At 21.9% G+C, this 25,398-nt stretch overlaps 2 protein-coding genes across 5 annotated transcripts; one reads left to right on the forward strand and one right to left on the reverse strand.

Moving 5' to 3' along the window:
- Positions 1-2,922: 2,922 nt before the first annotated feature.
- Positions 2,923-17,022, reverse strand: LOC100866685 (uncharacterized). The gene is given in 15 exon segments (XM_031916339.2): positions 2,923-4,772; positions 5,485-5,577; positions 5,640-5,929; positions 5,991-6,122; positions 6,231-6,462; positions 6,528-6,593; positions 6,674-6,873; positions 10,024-10,209; positions 10,353-10,606; positions 10,727-10,875; positions 11,112-11,322; positions 14,359-14,668; positions 14,671-14,708; positions 14,819-15,019; positions 16,781-17,022. Coding segments are annotated over 14 exon segments (2,469 nt in total). The 5' UTR covers positions 15,013-15,019; positions 16,781-17,022; the 3' UTR covers positions 2,923-4,658.
- Positions 17,023-18,833: 1,811 nt separating this feature from the next.
- LOC100866567 (uncharacterized) lies at positions 18,834-24,937 on the forward strand. 4 transcript variants are annotated; one of them, XM_003693411.3, is made up of 4 exons: positions 18,834-19,143; positions 19,534-19,876; positions 19,946-21,440; positions 21,526-24,937. In XM_003693411.3, the coding sequence occupies exons 1-4, from the start codon at positions 18,970-18,972 to the stop codon at positions 23,507-23,509; spliced, it is 3,996 nt and encodes a 1,331-aa protein (XP_003693459.2). In that variant the 5' UTR covers positions 18,834-18,969; the 3' UTR covers positions 23,510-24,937. The 4 variants fall into 4 exon arrangements, with proteins under 4 accessions (XP_003693459.2, XP_012341616.2, XP_031772195.2 ...); XM_012486162.2 differs by having other exon boundaries at positions 21,529-24,937; XM_031916335.2 differs by lacking the exon at positions 18,834-19,143 and adding an exon at positions 19,175-19,195.
- The last annotated feature ends 461 nt before the right edge of the window (positions 24,938-25,398 follow it).

Consider the following 25,398-nt stretch of genomic DNA (forward strand, 5'->3'; position numbering starts at 1 on the left):
TATTTTTATTTTTTTTTTATAATTAAAAATATATAAATATAATATATTACACATACATAACTATATATTTGTGTCTATAATATAGTCTATAATATAATATATATCGCTGTCTGATCTTTCTTTCTATTGTTTTATTGTTTATTGTTTCATTAATCGTATGTTATTTCTATTGAAAAATTTTGTATTAAAAAATCAAATATAATATCAATATATAATTCAGATAATTAATCGGCTCAGATAAAGTTTATACATATTAATATTATAGAATCAATATATTTTAGCATTTTGTAAAATATATTGTGAACATTTTTACTGTGAATAACGAAAGTATTTGAACGCTTACATTTGCAATCTTTGATGAATATATATATGTTAAAGAAACTTGTTTAAAACAATGAGAGGTGTATATTAAGAAAGAAATCTCAAGATTATGTCAACGAAATTTGAAGATGATTCACTAATTTATTATAATATAATTATAATAATTATAATAATAATGATAATACATTTATTATAAACACGCGATGTTAGTAGGTTACAAAAGTATTCGAATGCTAATAGTTCTTAATAGTTTTCAAACACATTAGCCAGAAATATAAATACAGATATTAAGTGAGAACATTTTCACGTTCAGTTGATGTCAAGCTATCATTCTATTAACAATAAAATAAAAATCTGCAGTAAAATATTCAAAATGAATAGGAAAAAGTCTAAAACAGAAAAATGTGAATGAGAAATTATTCTTCGGTTGCATAAGAATGGAAAATCATATAATAAGATATCAAAAATCGTAAATACAATAAATCTACAATACATTATATTATAAAAAAATTAAAAAATGAAAGAACAGTTATAAATAAAGTTGAAGTCGATCAAGAAAATTAATTGAAAGAGAGGAAAAAATTATTATTCGCGAAGTAAAAAAAAAATCTTATATCTGCACCTACACTTTCAAATATGATATCAAAAATGTTTGATGTTCATCCCCAATTATGTCAACGATTTTTACGAAATAATAATTTTCATAATAAAGAACAAAAAAAAAGTCATACAATAAGCAAAATCAAAAGTAAAGATTGATTTTTGCAAAAACAAAAAATAATGCTTTTTGGAAAAAGTGATATTTTCTGATAAATCTAAGTTCAATATTTTTAACTCGGATAGGCAAAATTGTGTATGAAAAAACCAAATACAGAATTGGATATCGAAAATGTATGCCCAGAAATAAAACATAGTGGTTCGATTATGGTGTGAGGCTGAATGGCAGCTAATGATACAGGAAATGTAATATTTATTAATGGAATATTTGATAAATATAAATATCTACATATTTTAAAGAACAATCTCAAAGATAGTGCCCAAAAATTGAGATTGTTAGAAAACTTTTACTTTCAATAGGACAATGATTCTAAAGCGCGAATCGTGAAAGAATTCTATACAATATACTCCATATGTTAAATACTCCACCACAGAGTCCAGATATAAATCCCATCGAAAATTTATGGGCTGAAATAGGCAAAAAATTTAAACTTCAAATATCTTCAAAGTAGATTCTTAAAGAAAAAATTATAGAAATATGGAATTCTATCAATTATAATTTTACAAAATCACTGGTACGTAATATGGAACGTCGATCGAGACAAATTATTACCATCAAAGATGATCCAACAAAATATTATATGTTAAATAATATTGTATATATGAAGCGTTCGAATATTTTTATAACCTACAAACGATGCGTGTTTGTAATAAATGTATTATAATTACTACAAAAATTGGTGAATCATTTTCAAATTTTGCTGACATAATCTTGAGATTTCCCTCTTACTATATCTCTCATTATCTTAAATAATTTCCTTTAACATATATATTTCGTTCATCAAAGATCGTAAATGTAAGCGTTCGAATATTTTCATTACTCATTGTATATGGCTACTTACCTTCTTGATAAAGAATAATGTATGATAAAAAGTATGATAAAAAGTAAAAAAATAATAAAAAAAATAGTAAAAAAAAATATTTTATTATATTTAAAAAACTATATTTTATTATATTTGAAAAAAAAGAAAATAGGTAATATATATAAAATAGCTTTTTTTTCGTAAATAATTTTATAACTTGCAAAACTATATTTTATATTATTTTATGCATATATAATATAATGCATATGTATATACATATATCACTTAAAAGTTTATAAACAAGTTTTGTTAAAATTTTATAGATATGAACTTATATTGCATTTATAACTATTAAATTAATTTGGATAAATCAATTATCATTTGAAAAATAAAAAATTAAGAAATTACTTTAGAAAAAAATTATTTTTCTTTTGTATTTTTAGATTTTTATTAAAAATTTAATAATAAAAAAAAATGTTTTTTATATTTAGATAACTGTAGCTATAATTAAAGAAATCTAAAGAAATAGATAATGAAAATTAAGACAGCATAAATATTATTCATATTGAATAGATTAGATTATTTAGATTTTTATATATTATTTTATAGTTTTTTTTAAATAATAAAATATAATCATAGAATATAAAAGATTTAATAAAATGATTTATAAAATTATTTTTATTTTTATAATATTTCAATGTTTTTAGAGAAAAATATTTATTATATAATTTCTTAACTATATAAAATAAAAAAATATTTGAAATAAATGTTATTTTAAATAACAAACTATTTAAATAACAAAAAATTAATACCATTTTATTAAAAAAAAATGAAAATAGATTTCATTTAAGATATCTTTCTTTTGCTAAATTTTATATTCTTTAAATAGTTTTATATGATAGATATGAAGTTTTATATGATTAAGAAAAAAAAAAGTAATTTAATTGATATCTAAATGGTTTCAATTAAAACAACTGAAACCATTATAAATTCTAATGCTTTATATAATATACCATATATGTGTGCTAATTAAATATGTTATTTAATTTTTATAAGATATTAATATATACAATTAAAGTTATTGTATAAATACTGCAAAAGTATTTTAAGTTAATATTTACAATTTTTCTCGTTTACAATTTGTATTGTCGCGTAAATTTTATACTTGAATAATATTACAAATGTAATAGTATTAAACTTTGGATAATATTTAAGTCGCCGAGCAAAGTGACATTTTTTTTTTATTCCTATCTATATTTCATCAAAAAATTATTATACATTTGTGCTTAATGATAAAACTACGACAAATACATAAATATAAAGAAGGAATATGATTAAGTAATTGAATTTTTATATGAATCTTTAGGCACTGTATTATCTATGTATAGTAATTTATATATACAAGATGTTAATGAGCTTTGGAGAATTAATTGTAAAGACTGCAACAATATAAAGAAGGAATATGATTAAGTAATTGAATTTTTATATGAATCTTTAGGCACTGTATTGTCTATGTATAGTAATTTATATATGTTACAGATGTTAATGAGCTTTGGAGAATTAATTATAAAGACTAAAACAAATTCAAAGATATATACAAAAATCAGTTGAGATTTATTTATTAAATTATAAGAAATTAAAGCTTATGTTAAATAAAATAAGGTGGAGACATAATAAATGATATAACAAAAAAATATTTCATTCCATAGTGGAATTCTGTTTATATAAATAAAATTTTATATTTAAATTCTAACTGAATTTCTATTATTTAAACTACTGTCAAGTGTTATTTCATTTATATAAATATCTTTACAATAGAAATGTATATTGAATGTATGATACAAAATAAATAAAAAATTAATTCATTAAACACATTCATTAAGAAAGTTATTAAATTTTCAAAATTGTTTCTAAATTTATAATATTTAATACATTTTAAAGAAAACTTTTTCGAGAATATTTTCTTGAACTCTTAATAATTGAATGAAAAATTATAACTGGATTGACTTCTAGTATATGAACAACTTAATTTTGTGAACATGCTTGTCTAACAGAATCATATGAATAAAATGAAATTTTATTTTTTATATTTATATTCTTCTAGTATTTTGTTCTTGATTTATTTAACGAAAATTTTGACTTATAACTTATAACTTAATAAATAAGCCGCAATCGATATTTCTGTATGAATCGTTTTAATTTCTAAAATCAAGCCTCCATAAATATTCCTATATATGATAATACATTGTCTATAGTATATGCTAATATATAATGGTAACTTACGTTCATTTTATTAGATGACATGCCATACATGTAGAGATTTTATCGATATTATCTTATTAAGATAATATTTATTATTTACATGTATATTTAATTTATTACGTATTAAATCATTAAATTTAAGTTTGTATTAATAGTATATATTTATGACAAATTTATATACCGTAACGATATAGAAGATTTTTATCGTAAATTTATTCTAATAAATTAAATTTTCAATAAAATCTTTATGTGTATGGAAGTTTACTCTTTTTATATATAATTTTGAGTTATATGAGTTACAAAATAAATTTTTTTCTATCATAACGGTTATTATTATATCGAAGAATAATTGAAGGCACGTATCAACATGCAATATATCTTTCTTTCTTTTTCCTTTCTAATCTCTTCTTAATTAATCTCACATATTCTTGTACTACTCTTTGTACTTCTTATATAAAATTTTCAAAAGTTTTTAAACTTTTAGTAAAAAACAACTTAGACAGATTTTCCATGAACGCGAAATCTGTATAAACATGTGTATTCAAGTTGGCCATGATTACTATGCACCCTTAGTTCCACATATTCATATGGCGTTTTAATTGCTGTATTCTACATTTAAAAATATTATTTATATTAAAATATATCTTAAAAAAAAATTGTATTATAAAATTCGATCATTCTGAAATTTGCTATACAACTTTTCAACTATTTTGAAAATTATTTAAAATAACTATTTTGATATTCCGTTTAAATTTCATGAATCATATTTTTCATTATTTGTTTAATTTTATATTTTTCCAAATCTAAATATAAATCTAAATATTTTTCCGTAATCTAAATATAATAAGTAAAAATATGTTATATATTTATATGTTTATATAATTATATATTATATGAAAAATTCATGATAATGTTTCTAATATACAAAGATGATATAAAACAATCTAATTTAATTATGAATTAAAAACAATTTTAAACTAATCTTCTTAGTAATATTTTGCGATTTTCAAACGATCTTGAACTTTTATTTCATATTATTCATAATCTCTTATAATCTTTTTATCCTAAAATGTTAACTTTTATTCTTTTTTTAAATAATATGAAAACTATTTATAAATATATATTTATTATATTTATAAATATATTTTATAAATATAATACAATTTATATTTATAAATATATATACTATATAATTATGATTGTATGAAATTAAAAATATGATTTTTGTGATATTTAAAATGAGATTTAAAATGCGATTATTTTCAGGATGATCTATATTATATTATATATATAAAATTCTTATATTAAGAATGCAACTCACTTTAACTGGAAAATATTGTAAATTATTATCCGAACCTACAAATTCGTAATCGCCGAATAATACTGGTTCAGAATCATTTTCATCAAGAAAACCCTGCAATGAAAATATTAATTTAAATTGTATATCTTTATATATAAAAATATTAACATACTTACCCAGACATTAAATTTTCTAGGAGCACTTCTCATTTCACCATTGGGCAATATCGATTTTGATGCATGTTCAACCGTAAATCCAGTAACGTAAATAGAACTACGTAACTTAATTAATAAATATCCTGGAAAACCTTGAAATGCCCAGCAAGTACCCGGTTGTATTGGATTTCCTTGTATTACAGTACGAGGATTATTATTTTCATGATAAAGTGTAAAAAAAGCCAATACTTTGAATGCCCTAGTTTTAATATCATATTTTTGTGTACAACGTGTACTAATAATTTGACCGCCTATTAATAAAAATAGATATTATAATTCAAATAGTTATTTGATTAATTGATATAAATTTACCAGCAGATTCTAAAGCATAGTCAACGCGGCCCGTTTTATCCGCATCATATATCTTTATAGCTTCTTTAACTATTTCACGCACACGGTCATCTGTTATAAAATTATTACTAGCAATCCATGATTTGTCTTGATCTGTAAAAAGGAATTATTCCTCCAATCTATTCCTGCTATATTTTATTACGCAAATAAAAAGAATAAATATTTTTAAGTTATTACTTTGATAACTAAGAAATCAAGTACCTTTAATTTTTTCTATTTTCGATATTAAAATATCAGCATGATCAATTAAGATCATTTCAATATGTTTTTCCAATTCTTTATTAGTAATGTAATTCATATGTGTATTACAGCATTTTAATTCTGAATAAAATTTATTCAACTTTTCCAATTGCGATTTAATAATATGAATTTGGGCATATATATCATCTAATTTATATTCTTTTAATTTCTTTTCCAAAAATAATATTTCATTCTGAAAAAAGAAATATATACCAATCGATATTATATATATTACAATACTAATTCGTATAAACTTACATCATATTGTGACCAAGCATATGTTTTTAACCACTGAAGCGCTTGTATTATATCAGAAAATTGATCCTGTATAAAAATGATTAATCAATAACAGTAATTAAAAAAAGTTTTTTCTATTGAAAATAAAAGTCAATGAAAACTCTTACAGGTTTTTCCATAGTTTGATCTTCTAAATTGTTAATTTTATTATATAATTTTTCAATAATCGATTGAAAATTATTTTTTTCAAACATTTCCTCCTTTAAAAACAATTGTTTATCACTTACAACTAATTCAGATCCAAAATATTGTGTAATAACTTTGGTTACAGGAAATAATCTTAAGAGATGTATTAAATACCAGCTACCTGAAATATAAAAATAATATGTTCTTTATTTTTATTTATAATTTGCTACAATTATTGAGAGAAGGATAGACAAAGAGACTCACCATTTTGATGATATCAAGATATAGAGATTAAGTCCATACTCCTTAAAAAATGCGAATATTTCAATTTTTCAATTACCAATAAAATAATTTTACTCTCTTCTATCCTTCTCCCATTAAATTTAAATATTGATTTCATTCATTAATTTGTTTTATATATAAAAAATTACAATATTATAAATATCTATATTTAATCAGAACTATATAAGTATTTTATTATGCTGCATGTCGCGTTTTCTCTATCAAATTAGGATCTTGATTAGATGAACATTTTATATGCTATTTTTAAATTTTTTTGTACCAAACATTTTTAATTAAATTATTTTCATTCATATTATATAATATTGTAAACATTACATCATATTGTATATTTTGCTCATTATATGCGATATGTTTTGCAATGTCAGAATATGTCGATATAATCAGTTATATTAAAACGTATAATTCCTATTTCAATTAGGAAAACACGACGTACAATAACGTGCATATAAATGTCCATGTAATTTGACGTAATTTCTAAACGCGTTATACATCCGTTGAACGTGATCTTATAGATACCACAGCACCGATTATATGTAAAAATAATAGTTCGATATCATTATTATTATTTATTTCGTTTATATTTATCTTAAAGAATATCTACTGACTATTATTGAAATTTATATAAAATATATCCGATATAACATAGTATTTTTCAACATTAATATAACATTTATCGCTTGTATTTTAAATAATAATAAATTTTACATTAATAGTTAGACAAATTTAAAAAAAAAATCAATAATTGATTTTTACAAATATAATATAAAATAAACAACATATATAAATAACAAACATAATACATTTTTGTAACTTCTGAAAACTCAATTTTAGAATTCAAAATAAACACAAAAGTTGATAAATAAAAATGTTTCTCAAAGTTTATTTATTAAATTAATACATTATAAGCAATTTTTGTTACATGAAATGAGATAAAGATAAAATTATCTCACTCTTATAATTTAATAAATAAACTTCAAACAACAGTATATCAATTTTTATATTTTGACTTCTAAAATTTGCACTTCTCTCTTCCCTCCTTTGCAAAATGTCCAAATATATATACATAAAACAAATTCCATGTTGCTATAAGTTACATAAAATAAATAAGAACCAGCAAATGAAAAAGTTTTTCAGAAATAAAAAGTATACCTAATTATTAGATTAAATTCTAACCAATGCTAAGGCATCTCGGGTAAAGACACGTTCATACCGGGCATAAAATATATTGATAAATTTTTAAACACTTTTATATATTCAATAAATAAATCGCTTCGAAAAGATGTTAAACTGATAATATCATTAAAGATGCGATAGCTCGTCTCAGTGACATCATAGGGAATATTGTGCAGAGAATCCAGACAGATAAAGGACTGATTTTGCACGATGTAAGTTCCTGAAACAAAAAGAAAAAGAAACGCCAGGATAGGTTTCACCGGTCTTCCCGAAGATGCCAAGGCAAAAAACTCGATCTTGTGGATGAATATAATAAAAATCATTCCATATTAAATCGATTATTTTTTATTCTTTATATCGATTTTTTTTTAACTGAAATATATGATACAAATCAAGAAGACAGGAAAAGAAAACATTTTTCTTTGTTTCGAATTTGTTTAAAAAATATAAAGCATTGAATCTTACAATTTTTGTCAATTTTCAAAATTGATTTGTATTTTTGAATTTTCTCTATAATTATTTATCGGATCAAATTATTTTTTTTTATTTTAAAAATTGTTTAAAGATATTTCTTTTAATATTGAAAATTATAAACAAATTTTTATTTTGCAAATTTTATCGAAAAGATTAAAGATTAAAAATATACAAAAATATACAAAAAAAATATACTATATTCTGAATATATACTGAAATATATACTGAAATTTCAATTACGAAATGAATTTTAATTTATGATGAAATTTTTAAAATTAATTGTTGGCTATGAATTATTAACATATCGATATGCCACGTTTCATCATTACTTGCATTTAATAGTTTTTTAAATACATCAAAAGATTTTATCATTTATTTTTTATTAATGGTACTTTACGTTAATAATATAATTACATTAAATATTATATGAACAAGTTTTACATAAGTTTTATATATAATATATAATATATAAAGTTTTACATAACTTTTTCATGTGATAAAAATAGTTGTTTTAACACAATATATAAATTTCAAATTCCTTTTATACAAAGATCCATTCTATCTATTCTTTTTACTTATTACTAACTTTAATTTTTTTCTAATAGAGAAAGATTATTATTTAATAGTTTATCTCATCTATCAAGTAATAATTTTTATAAATAATAAACAAGCAAGTAAACTAATACATATCAATCTGATTATCACAAAAACTATTATAGACAAAGAGTGATCAATAAAATTTTATATATATATATATATATAAATGACTATTGAACATAATAATAAAATGTATAATGTACTTATTATATTTTAACAGATAACAATATTTTAAAAATTCCATCATAAAAATTCATCTTGTAGTTAAAATTTCAAGAAATATATATGTCATATTTTTTTTTTAATCTTTTTTATCTTCAATCTTTTCCAATTTATAAAATTTACAAAATAAAAATTTATTTTATAATTTTCAATATTAAAAGATTAATTCAAAATAAAAAAAAATATATTTAGATATTGAATTTTTAAAATTAAAAGAAAAAAAAACTTAATAAATAGTTACAGAGATAATTCAGAAATAAAAATTCGTTTAATAGGAATTGATAAAAATCGTAGAATTCAAAGTTCATGTTTCTTAAACAAATTTGAATTCAGGAAAATAATGACTTTCCTTTTTTCTTGATTTCATGTCATATACATTATATTTCGTTTAGAAAAAAATTGTCCATATTAAGATCAAAAAGTAATCGATTCGATATAAAATAATTCATAAATAAAGTATTAAAAAAAAAAAGAAAAAAAATATAAACAAATATCGATATGAAGACACGGATTTCTTAATTGGCGAATCTCTTACAATAACTTAACAATTATAAAAATTTACCAGTAAGAAGAAGCAATAGCAATAAGGCAATCCAAAAAACTTTTAGACTTTTTTGATGAATCCAATTTCTGATACTAAATATACGGCTTAGTAACCATGAATCAAATAAAAGCATTTTGACCATAAAAAAATAAACATACTGTAAAGAATGATCAATATATTTCCAGATTTTGAACAATTTCGATTCTGCAATTAAACAAAATTAATTATTTTAATTATTTAAATTATTAATAAATTATTTATTTTATATTATTATATTGTATTTATTATAAACAAAGCTATTGCTTTGATATAATTTTTATATAACATAATATATTAGTGAACTATACCATATCTTTGATATTCATAAGTGGCATAATATTCTCTTCTCTTAACTGTTTTAAGTTTTAAAAACTCAAGAAATTTATTGAACCATAGAACCATAATTGATATAAAACTCATGAATTGTTGTGTTATTTTATTTTTCTGGCTATAATTCTTTGGAATTGTTTCTTCTAATTCAGCATCAGAATCAAGAGAAGATGTAACATCACATTTCTGAAAATTTATATGTTTTGATGGTAGATCAGAATATAATAATTGCCTAAAAAAAATATATTTTTAATAGAAATAATAAAATATCCTTAGTTTTATATGCCATCAAAAATAATTTATGTTATTAATTATATTTATCATATATGCAGATTTAAAATAAATCACAAACCTTGATTCCCAGTTTCTCGAATTATTAGATTTTGCATAAATTATTTGTCGGTGACTACAATATTGTTCTACATGCATTTTTGTATATTGGATTTTAGATTTTGAATCTAAACTTGGCATATGTGCTCCATAAAATTCATCCCTGATAGGCTATAAAAAATAGAAATAAAATATAATTAAAAATAGATTAATATTAATATTATGTTAATGTTATTAATATTGTTAAAACATTTTTGGAATTAAAATATTGTTAGAATTATATCACATGGACGTTGGAATTATTATTTTATTTATAATTATTATAATTATTATTTATTTTATAATTATAATTATATTATATATAATAATATTATTTTATAATTATATTTTATAATTATATTACTTACTGTATAATTTTCTACTTTTGTTCCTTCTTTTTCTTCGACATTTTTTGTTTTTGTACCACTCTTAGATGGATCATATAAAAATTGATTAGAACCTTTCACATTTGAATGAATAGAGCGTCGTGACATATTAGGCATTGCTAATATACCTGGTGCTATTTCATAACGACACTTAGAAGTTTCGGAATAGGTGTAGTCCGTTTTCGGAAATACACTGATAAAAAAAATTAAAAATATTCAATATAATAAATCAATACAATAAATAAAAATAATACACAATTAAATGCGCTTTTAGAGATAATAATAAATAGAGAATTATAACGACATATTCGATATTACATACAATGAGAAATTAATCTAATTATAATAAATATTGAATAAGTTCCCAAAACGCATTATCAGAATTAAATTTCAATAAATTATGAGATCTTAATTTGGATTTTAATTTTTGAATCTAACATTTAATATAATATTAATAATGATATATAAAAAGTATCATATTCATTATAATAAATTCCAATATATATATATATATATATATATATGTTATAGAAATTAAAAGCATAAATGAAAAACCATTTAACATAGAAATTCAATTTTTTGATTTAGGCAATAAAAAATACAAATATATAACAAATTCAAAAGATAGCAAATATCTTTATAATCTTCCAAAGAATTCAAATCATGATCCATCTTTTTCTATAAACAATATAAAGTCATTAAATTAAAAATAAACAATGGATGGAAAATATTAAGTATTAAATAATAGATTCTATTTTAAAAGCAGATATAATCTTAGATATAATCTTAGAAAATCTAATATCTATCCTGCAAACAATAAAAAATTCTTACTTTTCCAAGAGCAGATAACATACTAAATATACTTTTATATAAACAATTTTCAGAATAAATTGTTTTCTAGAGAAATAGAAGAAAGCAAAAGTTGTATCAGTACCAAAATTTAATAACAATAAACATGAAAACCTGAAAATTATAAATTGATTATTTTAATCAATTGCATGTATAAATTTTTAGAAAAAATTATTAAGAATCTATTAAAATGACTTTTAGAATTCAATAATATTTTAACATTCAATACGAATTTCAATGATATTACTTAATCACAAACATTCTTATTAATATTGAAACAATATTTTCATAAAAATTAAATAGCTTGTTAAAATAGAAATATATACATAAATACATACTTTGATTGAAAAAGCAAAGATTATTGATATATTTATTATATAGTAAATAAACATATGCTTAATTTTATAAAAAAATTTCTTCATAAATAGATATATGCAAATCAAAATAAATGGAACTCTTAAATCTAGTCTCTAAAAAGTTACTGGATCACAAAATTTGGTTAATTGTTTCTATTAAGAATTAAAAATAATAATAAAAAAAATATAATTTTTTCAGTCTAAAGAAACTTGTTCATAGATAATTTGTTTTAGAAGAAAAATTTAATCACAGAACTTTTATAATCAAATCTAAATGAACTTTTGATATAATAAAAAAAATCAGGATTTAAATGTTTCTATTGAAAGATCTAGTGTATTATTTTAAATAACAAAATATAAACAATAACCAAATCCATTAAAATTCTATATGAAAATATTGAAATAAAAAACATTGATAACTTAATCTTTGGCTAAAAAGCTAACAAAATTCCACATTTAAAGTTAAAAAAAAAAAAATACCTTCCAAAAATAAACATTATAAAATCTTAATATATCAATAGAGAGTTAATTTAAAAATCCTAATAAAAACTGATGAAAAATAGATTAAATTATGGTTCAATAATTTATAATTCAACAAAACCTAATATATTTAAAATAATTAAATCCATTCAAAATACGGCATTGAGATTACTACCTATAGAAAGCTATATAAGTCCAAATATGAAGCTAAAGAAACAACAAGAAAAAAGAAAAACTCTTCAATCATTTATCATAATGAAATCCTCATCACAGACAAGTCTACATACAATAATATTCTCAAATAAATACACATACTTATACATATATAAGTATATTAAATAACTAAATAACCAAAGCTGCCAGCACTATTCTATAACAAAATCTTTTTAAACAAAATTATATCAATACCAAATATATCATTGAAAGAAATCACAGAAATATAATACCTTGAACTATAAAAACCCCAAAAACAAACACTCATCTGGCAAAATACCTGAAAAACGAAAAAAACCAGCATAGAATGCAAAACTGAATTCATAAATTTGAATAAATAAATACATAAATTACAATAAAATTATATTGATGCATTAAGAACTGGCCAAGATTTCTTATTATCAACAACAGCAATAGAAAACAACACTCTTTGCCACAACCTATTATTCTTAAAGTCTTCTGCTACATAAAATTAATCTCCAATGTTCTATTATTTATATCGATTTTATGAGTTCTATAAACATCATACACAATAAAATATACAAAAAAATAATACACCAAAAAAAAAACAAATAATACAAGCCTATATCAACTTCATTAATAATATATTCACAAATTACAACAATAAAAATATAATTTATAATAGTAAAAAAAGAATTTAACAGATTATAAACTAAAAAAACTAATAACGTAAGAAAAAATTTACCAAAAAACTAGCCAATATTTATAATCAATATGAACAGAAAAAAATAATTATAATGAGATTTATAAAAAGAAAAAGAACATGTAAAAATCAGTTATAAATATTAGAAAAATCTAAACTGTTTCTACAATCACAAAACATTGTATAAGATATCAAATATGATTTGAATCCAATCATTATATCAAATATTCACATAAATATAATATAATATGATTGAAATTCAATCATCATCGTAATATCATAGAATCATATTAAAAACATTCTTAACTATTTAATTAAAAAGCACTTTACATGAAACATATTCTACATATAGTCAAGAAAAATCATATTAAATCTTTGTTGCTAATGATTATAAATATACATAAAATTATATATTATATAATATATAAATTATATATATAAATTAGTATATATATAGTATATATAAAGCTTGAAATAAAAGAAAAAAAGATTATTATTTTTCAAAATATTCAGTATTTATTAGTATTATATATATATACTTATAGCATTAATGATTTTAATATAGAATAAAATAAATATTGTAAAATTGATAAAAAAAAATATAAATTTTATTTATATTTAAAAAATGAATAAGTTAATTAAATTTTAATAATTCTATTATACATACTTCCACCAATCACCAGCTTTTTTATAAATTTCATGTGCAGAATATGATTTATCTGATTCTTCTTGTTCTGTTTCCTCTGAAGAATAATCACTAGTAAGAGTTCTATGAAGAAAAGTAGATTTATGGGCTTTTTTTTTTTTATATCCAAATAAATCTTCTTTATTGTCAGTTTGACCATTTACAAATACTTGTTCTTTTGCTTTTTGTTGTTTAGATCGACATTCTCCTTTCTTTATATTAATAGAAGAATTTTCAAATTGTTTAGATTCATGTTCTAATGTTTCAATTGTGACTTCTTTTTTTTTTCTATTGTAATTTCTTGGTCATTTGTTTTGCTGCAATTACTGGATCTATTGCAAAATCAAAATGATAATTATGTAACAATATCTAAAATATATTTAAATTTATATATTCTTTCACTATAATAATCAATATTTTTAATATTATATATACAACATACGAAATTTTAAAACCAGATTTTTTACTATTTGCAATTTCTCCAGGAGTATAAGATCTCTCCCGACTTTGACTTCTTAAATCATAATGATATTCTATAGTCTCTGGTTCAATTAAAGTGCTGCTTTGTATCAAAGGAGTTCTAGAACGAGATCTACTTCCACTTCTTAATTCATAATGTCGTTGTTCATTCTCCATAGTTTTGCTAAAAAAATATAAATTACATTTTAAAAAAATTAACAAAATATTTCATAGAATCCTGGAAAATATTATGATTCAACATAATAATTAAAACTAGTATCTCTCTTGCTGGAAGTTATTTAATTTAGGATTTTTTTGGTTTTATTTTAAGCATATTTCTAAATATATATTTTTCATTCCTTTTATCTTAGTAATTTCAATCTTAATTTCGAATTAACTCGCGAAATACTAAATATTGCAATATGATATTACATATACAATTAAATATTTTACTATTCTTTCTATTTATTATATTAATAGAAAATAATGCTTGATATAATGTATATAAAATTATTTAATATTTCAAATTTCAATAATATTTTCATGACATAAATACAATTATTATTTTAAAAAAATATTTGTAAAAAAAAAATATATATATATTATAAATAATAAATATTATAAATAAATATTATATATATATATATAATATTTGCATATGCACGCGCGCACGTGTATGTGTGTTTATATATATTTATATATATATATATATATACACATATTTTGTGATCGATAAAATTGCAAGAATTTTATTTAGAAATAAAAATAAAAATGTACTTTTGATTAGTACTAATATTTCAATAAAATAAAATTAGATTTAATAGAGATGTTAAAAATAAATTTTATAATAATACGAAATCTCATTCTCATTTTGAATATAAGAAGAAGATATATAATAGATGTTATATTATTTACTAAACTTAATTATATTCACTAGAATTAATTATATAAAATTAATTATATTCACTAAAATTAATTATATAAAATTAATTATATTCACTATTCAATAAAAAATAAGATAATGTTATGATATATAAACAATGTAAAAAAATAATTAAATAAATTTGCATTTCAGTGACTTTGCAAAAATATACAAAAATTATTTTTTATAAAATATCTAGATGTTTCGTGAGTTTTAAGCTTAAATGATTTTAAATACTATCTTACGAAACAATTGACGGTTACACTGTATCATATCTATGTAATAATTAGAATCCATATTTTTCGAATGTATAAATTATTAATGTTGAGATTTCATATTTCCATTTTCTATCTCTATAATATTTATAAAATTCATTTCAATTAATTCCTAATGTCTTTAAACAATATTCAAAAATAAGAAAAAATTGTATATGAAATTTGTCTATAAATGCTTTGTTACAAAATTAGCAAATCGTCATATCTTAAATTGACTAATTACCTGGCTTTCTAGATTATTATTTAATTTTTATTTAAAGGAGTTTTAAAATAAAAAGTATATAGTATAAAAATAAATATACATCAAAAATTAATTTAAATTAATAACTCAATTGAGATACAATAAAAAAATTAAACTCGAATTATAATATATTCTACATTATCGATATCAAACTTGAAGATGATCATTTTTTAAATGATAATTTAAATATTTTAAGGATTTTTTACAAATTAAGAAATATTATGTAAGTATAAAGTAAACACAATCAATTTTATTCTCTAATATCAAATCTGCTAAATATGTATATTCAGGTCACATTCAATATTTGCTTATTTTATTTGTAACGAAACATTTAAAAACAAATTTTAATAACATTTTTTTCTTATTTTCTTTTAGATTACACTTCTGCAGTTTTGCCAAAAAAATATCAAACGTTCTGGATATGTGTATATGTGTGTGCGCGCGCGCGTATGGTACGTATATAATAGTTATATACATATTAATATCACAATTTAATTATATCACTACCTTTTCTGGAAGACTTTTCTATTTATAGAGAACTCACCAAAAATATATGAAAGAAATTTGCGATTCTTCTTAAATGATTCAATATTTTGTGCATTCAAAAAAATATAAAAATATTCACTTTGCAATATTAATTAAATGATACAAACTGATTCTTTTTGTTGTTGTTTCGAAACGTCAGTCAACATTTATGTCTTTCAAAAGATCTAAAATCTGACTTGAGTCTGTAACGCGTAGAAAACGACGAATCTATATGCGCGCGCATCTTACGATGATTCATTTTATAGTACTCTCCCTAGTTTAATACCAAAGTTACTAAAAAAATCAAATTATAATAACTTTGTTTAAAATAAATAAATCAAATTGATATTTTAAAATAAGAAAATTTAAAAAAATTGTATTAGAAAATAATTTATGATCATTTTTTATGATTCAACACTTAGATAAGCAAAGAAAAAAGAAAATTAAATTTAGATAGCTGAACTTTAGAAAAGATATTAAAATTTTTGCATTTTTTAAATGTTTTTTTTACAAATTTTGATGTCTAAAAATAATATCTTAATTATCAAAATTCAACGCGTTACAATTAGCAGTTTTACTTGCAGTTTCACATTTATATACGAATGTTGCGAATTACATGATACCATTTTTATCCAAACCAATAGAAAAATAAAAGTATCAGCACGCGCCAAATTTAAATAAGTTTTCAATTAAAAAATTTCATATGATTTTTCAATTAATATTATAATATATAAATATTTATTTAAATATAAAAATATATTTTGTAAATATTTATTTATATAATAAACACATACATCGTATAATAAGATTTTCCTTATATTTAATTATATAATTATATTTATATTTATATATAATTATATTTAATTATCATGATGTTATCTTTTGTTATATTGATGTTATATTATTAGATATTATATTATCTATATTATTAAATATTATATTGGATTAGATTTTAACTTCTGGTCATCGATCGCTCATGTAAATACATAATTCTATTTGAATTCGATCAAAAATATATATAATGCAATTTGAATTTCTTTTTAATTTTAATTTCTTTTTAATTTTAAGAGATTTAAATTTAATTTAAATTTAACATGTGATAATTTTTATTAACATGTGAAAACTTTTATTATCCAAATAAATTTTATAAAAAAAAAAACAACACAATATCAGAGAATTTTTTAACTAAAAAATAATTTGAAACACATTTTTTATGTTTTTATCGCCCAATCGGATTGAATTAAAATCTAACATGGCGTCATATAAAAATGCCAAAATGCAAAAATTTGCAAATATTTGAATCACTGAATTCCAAAATTGAAATTATAATTTTTGAATTCTATCAAAATCTATAAGTTTTCAAAAAATCCAAAAACTAATACTCCAAATTAAAAGTTCAACATTTGTTTTCATTTATTATTTAATATTTTATTTTTATTTTTGATTGATCTAAATTCATGTTTAATATTAATATTAAAAATGTAGTAATAAAATAATATTTTTATCTTTAAAGCTATTACTGTAATCTAGGTTATTTTTTTTTTATTTTACTATTAATAAATACGAATATAAATAGAACATCTAATCTATAATCTAATATTCATTAATATTCCATTATTATTGATAATAATCACTTATATACTAGAAATATTAGGAAATATAATAACTAAAATAATAAAATAACTAAATAATAAAGTTTATCACAATTAATATATATATTTATGATTCTATGGTTATCAAGACTAACAAATATTTCATTGATCGAAATATTTAAAAAATGATTTAAAACATAGTTTGAATTTTTAAAATATATATATATATATATATATATATATATATATATATATATATATATATATATATACATAGCAGAAAATGATATAAAATATATATTGTAATAATAAATTAAAATAAATTATATATAATATAATATGATAAAAAATATAAAAAAGGAATTTGATGAACTATCACAGTAATATATTATTAAAGATATTAGAAGATACATTAAACAATTCATTCGTAGTCAGTGATTTTGAAAGATAATTGAAAATAAAGCTGAACAAAGATAACAAATAGTAGTAGTCTGGAGGAAGCGAGAAATCAGGAAATTGTGGACTGCAGACTGTGGACTGCGGGAAGCAGCACGGGCCAGTCAGTCCACTAAACAAAACATGGACGCCGTGGAAATAAATACCTCTGATCCGTCACAAAACGAAGAGGGCACTGTGTCGACGGTGGAAATATGTCGCGTTTGTCTTCTTGGCAATGTGGTAATGCGAGACTTGTTTTTGGAAAGTGAGGTTGCATCCCTATCAGCAAAAGCAATGAGTTTCGCTAATGTTAAGGTTAGACATGTAATGTAGAGGTTATATGATATAGTATAAATCGTAAGATAAAGTATGTAACACGCCCGACTTTAGATGCATAGTTCATCTCACTTTTAAAAGAAAAAATAAATAAAAGAAATATGAAAATTGAAAGATCATTTACTATTTATAGTTGTCCATTTTGTTTTTTAATTTTCTGTCTGTTTCTATTATATTTAACATTTATATATATATATATATATATATATATATATATATATATATATATAATATACATATATATATATATATAAATTATACAAATATGCTTTGTGTTATTATTCTCATTTTTTTACCGCAATAAAAAATATATCTTGTATATAATCAATTATTTTAACAAGAATTATTCATGTAATTTGGATGTTTTAGATATTACCCGGAGACGGTTTACCAACGCGTGTATGTTGGATGTGTGCAGATAGACTTGAATCTGCGTATGAGTTTAAATTACAAGTGGAGCAAGCGGACACAGTTCTCAGAGAAAAATTTGTTACTATGAATATGAAAGAAGAATTATTTTTTAATGAAGTTGAAGTACATTTAGAAGCAGGAGAACAAAATGAAAATATAGAAGAAATACATGTGGAAAATGATTATCAAAGCACCGATACACTTACATCAATATCTCGAGAAGAGAAATCATCGCTTTTGAAGAATCAATTAACTTTGTTGCAGACAGAAAAATTAGATGAACAAGAACAATCTATGACAGGTAAATAAAGATCCAGTAAAAGATCAAAATTTCCATTTCTATTATTAATAAATCTTTTATGTTTCCCAGAACAGAATTCTAACACGGTAATGGAAGAAGTAATTGATCAAACGATTACTACAGAACAGACAACAGAAGATTGCATGAATCATGAAGAAGAAGATATTAAAATTATCACAAACACTCCCAAAAATGAAGAAATATTAAAACATGAAAACAGAGATAGCGATTGTCTTGAAAATATTTCAACAGTAGAACATGATTATATATTACAACAAAAATGTGTATTATCTGATGCAAATCAACAAGAATTACAACAACATCATCAACTTACTAATTCTGAGGAATCATTTCAACGCGAGAATTGTACAGAATATGTAAATTTGTTGGTAAAAGCGGCAGATGCAACAAAACAAGAAAGAGATGATGAAGGAGAAAAATCTGATATTACAAATACAGACATTAAAGCAGAAATAGAATCTCAGAGTCAAAATGAAACTAGAAGAAGCAAACGTAAATTAGTTCGACGAAACATCGAAACAAAACGAGATTCTGATGAAGAAAATTATTTTGAAAATTTAAATTTAACCTCAAGATTAAAAAAATCTTTAGATCAATCAGAAAAAATTTTTTTTCTGTGTTATTTGTGCGATAAAGAATTCTTGTCAAAGAACATATTGAAAGAGCATATGCATTCTCACGAAGAAGTTCGAAAAGCTTTGTCTTTGAAAAAACTACCAGATACATCACAAAAGAACATTTACAATCTTGCAAAATCGCCTCCATCAGGTAAAAGATCGAACAAGTGTCCCTATTGTGGCAAACAATATATATATATAATTTCGTTCAGTAAACATTTAAAGAAACATGAAAGAGAGAAAGAAGAGGGAAAAGATGAATCAATGCCCTTAGAAATATCATTCCATGAAGATGAACACAGTTTAGATTTTGATGATTATGAAGATACACGACGATATTCGGATATAGAATATCGAAAAAAGGCCAAACAAAAAAAAGAAAACATTGTTAGAGAAATAGAAAGAGAAGGAATAGAAGAGCAGGATCAAGATGTCCATAGAAAGGAAGATGAAAAGAATAAAACTAAAAGAGTTAGTAGTAATGACTGTGGAAACAATAATAATAATAACAATAATAAAAATAATGATGACGATGACGATGATGACGATGATGATGATGACTATGATAATCAAATGATAGAGAATCGCAGTATTCGTATAAAAACATTTACATGTGATAGATGCACAGAGAAATTTTATACGAAACGTAGTTTACGAAAACATACAATGTCGCATACTGTTCTTAAATGCAGTATATGCGAAGAAGAATTTGATTCGCTAGAAAAATTAAGGAATCATCGAACGAAACACGTTATTGAAGGTGTGTTAACTGAACAGGAACTCGAAATGGATACAAAAAATTCGATCAATAATGAAGCAAACAATTATGAAACAATGGATAAAGAAACTGAGGAAAAGAATTGCGGAATAGAAAATGAATCAGTTTTGCCAGAAATTGAAAATAATACTTCAAAAAAAAACGACAGGTAGGTAGGAAATAAGATTTTGTAAGTATTGCAAAAGAATCATTTATAAATTCATATCATTCTGACAAAGTATCATGTTATTTAGAAGCATGGAGATTCATCATCATTCTGGAACCAACTATAATTGCAAGATGTGTTGTCAACAATTTGCAACAAAGGATCTATTGCAGAAACATATGGAACAACATGAACGTATAAAAACTTACAAATGTACACAATGTAATAAAACATTCGGTAATGAACTTACATTACGTAATCATCTTATAGCTACAAATCATAAAACTTTCCTTCACGGACAAGAATATGATCCTAATAAACGTATTAAAAGAGTTGCTGCGAAAGCTGCACAAAAAATTATCGATAAAATTAAAACTGAAGATGGCTTGGAAGATTATGATGAAGAAGAAAATAATGATAGAATAAATCGTGCTCATTCTACAGATAATAATCGGAATAAACGAGAAATTTTTTCGCAAAAGAGACATAATTATAAAAAAGAATTGGAATGTGCAAGTTGTAATAAAAAATGTAATTCAAAGCAATCATTAACAAAACATATGGAACAACATGTGAAAGACGAGCAACGAGGCATAAAATTGGAAAAACAAAAGCAATCAACAGAAAAAAAAGAACGACAAAAGGATTGTTCTAATGAAGAGATAGATCATAGTGAAAACAAAGATGATTACGATTCAGATTTCGAAAGTGGTTTAGATTGGCCAATGGATAATCATGAATGCGCAAAATGTAAAAAACGATATAGCACAAAAAAATCATTGTTACGTCACCAATTGTTGCACGAAGAACCAAATTTCGAATGCGATATTTGTAATGTCAAATTCTACCGTAAAGACAAATTAAAAGCTCATTATGATAAATGTTCTGAGAAGAATCCTGATCAAGTAAGAAAATGTAATATCTGTGGAGATACTTTCGAAAACAACGAGATTTTGCGAGAACATAGAGCAAAACATGTTACAGAGGGTATTCTTACAGAGGAAGACTTAAGAGATATTGAACCGCGACCCGAGGAGAAAAAATCAGGTGAAAAAATTGGAAGGAAGAGAAGAACCGATATTGTAGGTTTGGAGTGTACAGAATGTAACAAACAATATACATCAAGAAAAGGACTTTTACGACATATTCAAGTTCACGAAGGAAAAAAGTATTTATGTGATATATGTCCAAAAAAATTTTATAGAAGAGAACATTTAAAAATACATGTAGCAAAACATAATATGATTAAACCATATAAATGTACACGTTGTACAAAGCGTTTCATTAAAGAAGAACAATTAACAAATCATTTATCAAAGCATGATCGAACATTTAAAAAAAACAAAGAAACTGATAGCTCGAAAAGATTTCTTTGCGAGATTTGTTCCAAAAGTTTCACACAATCGACAACGTTAATTGCACACCTTAGAGCCCATAATGGCATAAAACCATATGTTTGCGAAGTTTGTTCACGACCGTTTACAACGAACGCCTATTTAAAAATGCATATGAGAACACATACCCAGGAACGACCATATATTTGTCAATATTGTTCACGAGCATTTGCTAGAGCTGATACCCTTGCTAATCATTTAACTTCACATACAGGCGAAGCTAAATATCATTGTAAATATTGTCCAAAAAATTTTCGCCGTCTTAAATCGCTTAAAGAACACGTTTTTATTCATACTGGTCAAAGACCTTATGCCTGTCCTACCTGTGACCGACGATTCAATAACAACGGAAGTCGTTACGCTCATAGTAAAAGGTGCAAACAAAATTTTGTTCAAAATCAGAATCGTACTCAAACATTAATCACGCAAGTGCAACCAGCTCAAAATCAACAAAGAGTGCTACAACAGGCCACACTTGGACAAGGACAAATAGTAAAGGCTCAAAATATTAAAACAATTACTATTACTAGGCAACCTGAACCAGTCACTGCTCAACAAACAGTTATGCAGCATCAGGAGATATTAATGCCTTTAATTCTCCCTCTTACAGTCACTCTTACCGATGTCGGCGAAGAAGTAATTTTACCAGAAGGAACCAAAATATTTACTACATCATAAATTGATACATAACTTTTGCGTATTTAATGAATTTTTTATTTCTATTACAAAAATCACAAAATATTTCATAATCGTAAGAAAAAATATGAGAAACAAATTGAAAATGCAGAAATTGAAAATGCTGTTTTTGACTTTGTATTATATGTTGTATATCTCTGTTTATATTTAAATATGAGGTGTAGCTGTTGTAAACTATTGGGATTGGATAAAATTGTTTAAAATATAAAAAATGTAAAATGAGAGAAAAAGAAAGAAAACAAAAAAAAGAAAAAAACAATCAAATGATTACTTTTTTCATGAAAATAATTTAAAGTTTTCTTTCTGAATAATTCAAATATGTTTCTAAATAACCATTCATTTTATTCATTCCAAGCAATTATTTTAAAAAATAATTATTCTATATCATATATTTCAAATCAATTCATTTAAATCATTTCCTATATGCTTTGTGTATCTTTTTTCTGTTTGAAAAGCAATAATTATTATTACAATTTATAAACATAAAAATATGTATATGCATAAATATACATGTGCATGTATGCTCGCATATATGTTGAATAATATCGTGTGAAAATGTTTTACGAAATTCATTTATAAATTTATATTTTATTTAAAATAATTATTGAATATTCTATTCAATTTAATGACAATTAATGTTTTCAACCGAATTATATATATATATATATATATAATATATAATATAATCAATAGTAAATTTTTGATTTTATTATTAATATATAATTTTTTAATATCGTTACAATAATAACTATTAAAAAAAGAAAAAAATTTATCATAACTTAATGATTATTAGGCAGCATTTAGTCTTAAAAAATTATAATCTACTTTAAAACTAAAAAATTACAAACTAATGTACAAATGGTTTTGCTGCTTTTTATCTGACATGTTGTTATCATTTTATTATAACATATAATTATGGTGTATATACCTGATTGATCTTAAAGAAACCGTTATCCAAAGAATGTATTATACATTATACAAAAAGTTCAACATAATTTTTTACAAAATATGGATTTTTAATTACAAGCAAAAAACAAAAATTACAAGATTGAATACAAATTATATTAATGGTAATGTTAAAAATAATTGCATTTTTTGTGTAATACAATATCGATGGAATGAACATTTTATAATTAGATACAATGCATTTATTTAATCAGATTGTTTCAATTTTAAGAATTTCGCGAAAAATTCTTTATAATACTTGTTATATTATGTGTGCATATGTATATTCAATACAATACATTATATTAAAATTTGTAAAATAAAACTAAAAATTTATAAAAAAGAAATTATATGCTATTACAATATATTATGTTTTATTTTCAATGGATGCGGATATATGTGATTTATGATTTATTTGTACATATACTTAAATACTGTGAATAAAATATATTCGTAATATCAAAATGATTATAATAGATTTTTACTTTAATAATAAATTTTATAATAAATTTTTGTCAAGTGAAAGGGTAAGTGATATGTCTAATTTTAATCTACAATATAAATTATATGTAAAATATTCTGTATTATTATTGTATTCAGTTCAAATAAGAATTAAATGGCTTCAAAGAGGATATAATATGATGTAATTAGTTTTTCGGATGAATAATAAGTAGTAATTTTGTTGTGAGATTTAATATATAAAAGATAAAAAAAAAAGCGAGAACAGCTTCATATATTTCTTATTTTTTATATAATAAGTTTATTATTATTATATATATAATAATTTTATTATTATATAATAAGTTTTTTAACAAAATTTAAATTATACAATTATATATTAAATTTTTGATTAATGTAATAAAATTACGATTACATTTGATGACCATAAAATGTTACAGAAAAATTGTTTCACTAAAACCATTCAA

This window comes from Apis florea, unplaced genomic scaffold, assembly GCF_048593485.1.
Source record: "Apis florea isolate Af1SG1 unplaced genomic scaffold, ASM4859348v1 contig_3571_pilon, whole genome shotgun sequence".
NCBI lineage: Eukaryota > Metazoa > Arthropoda > Insecta > Hymenoptera > Apidae > Apis > Apis florea.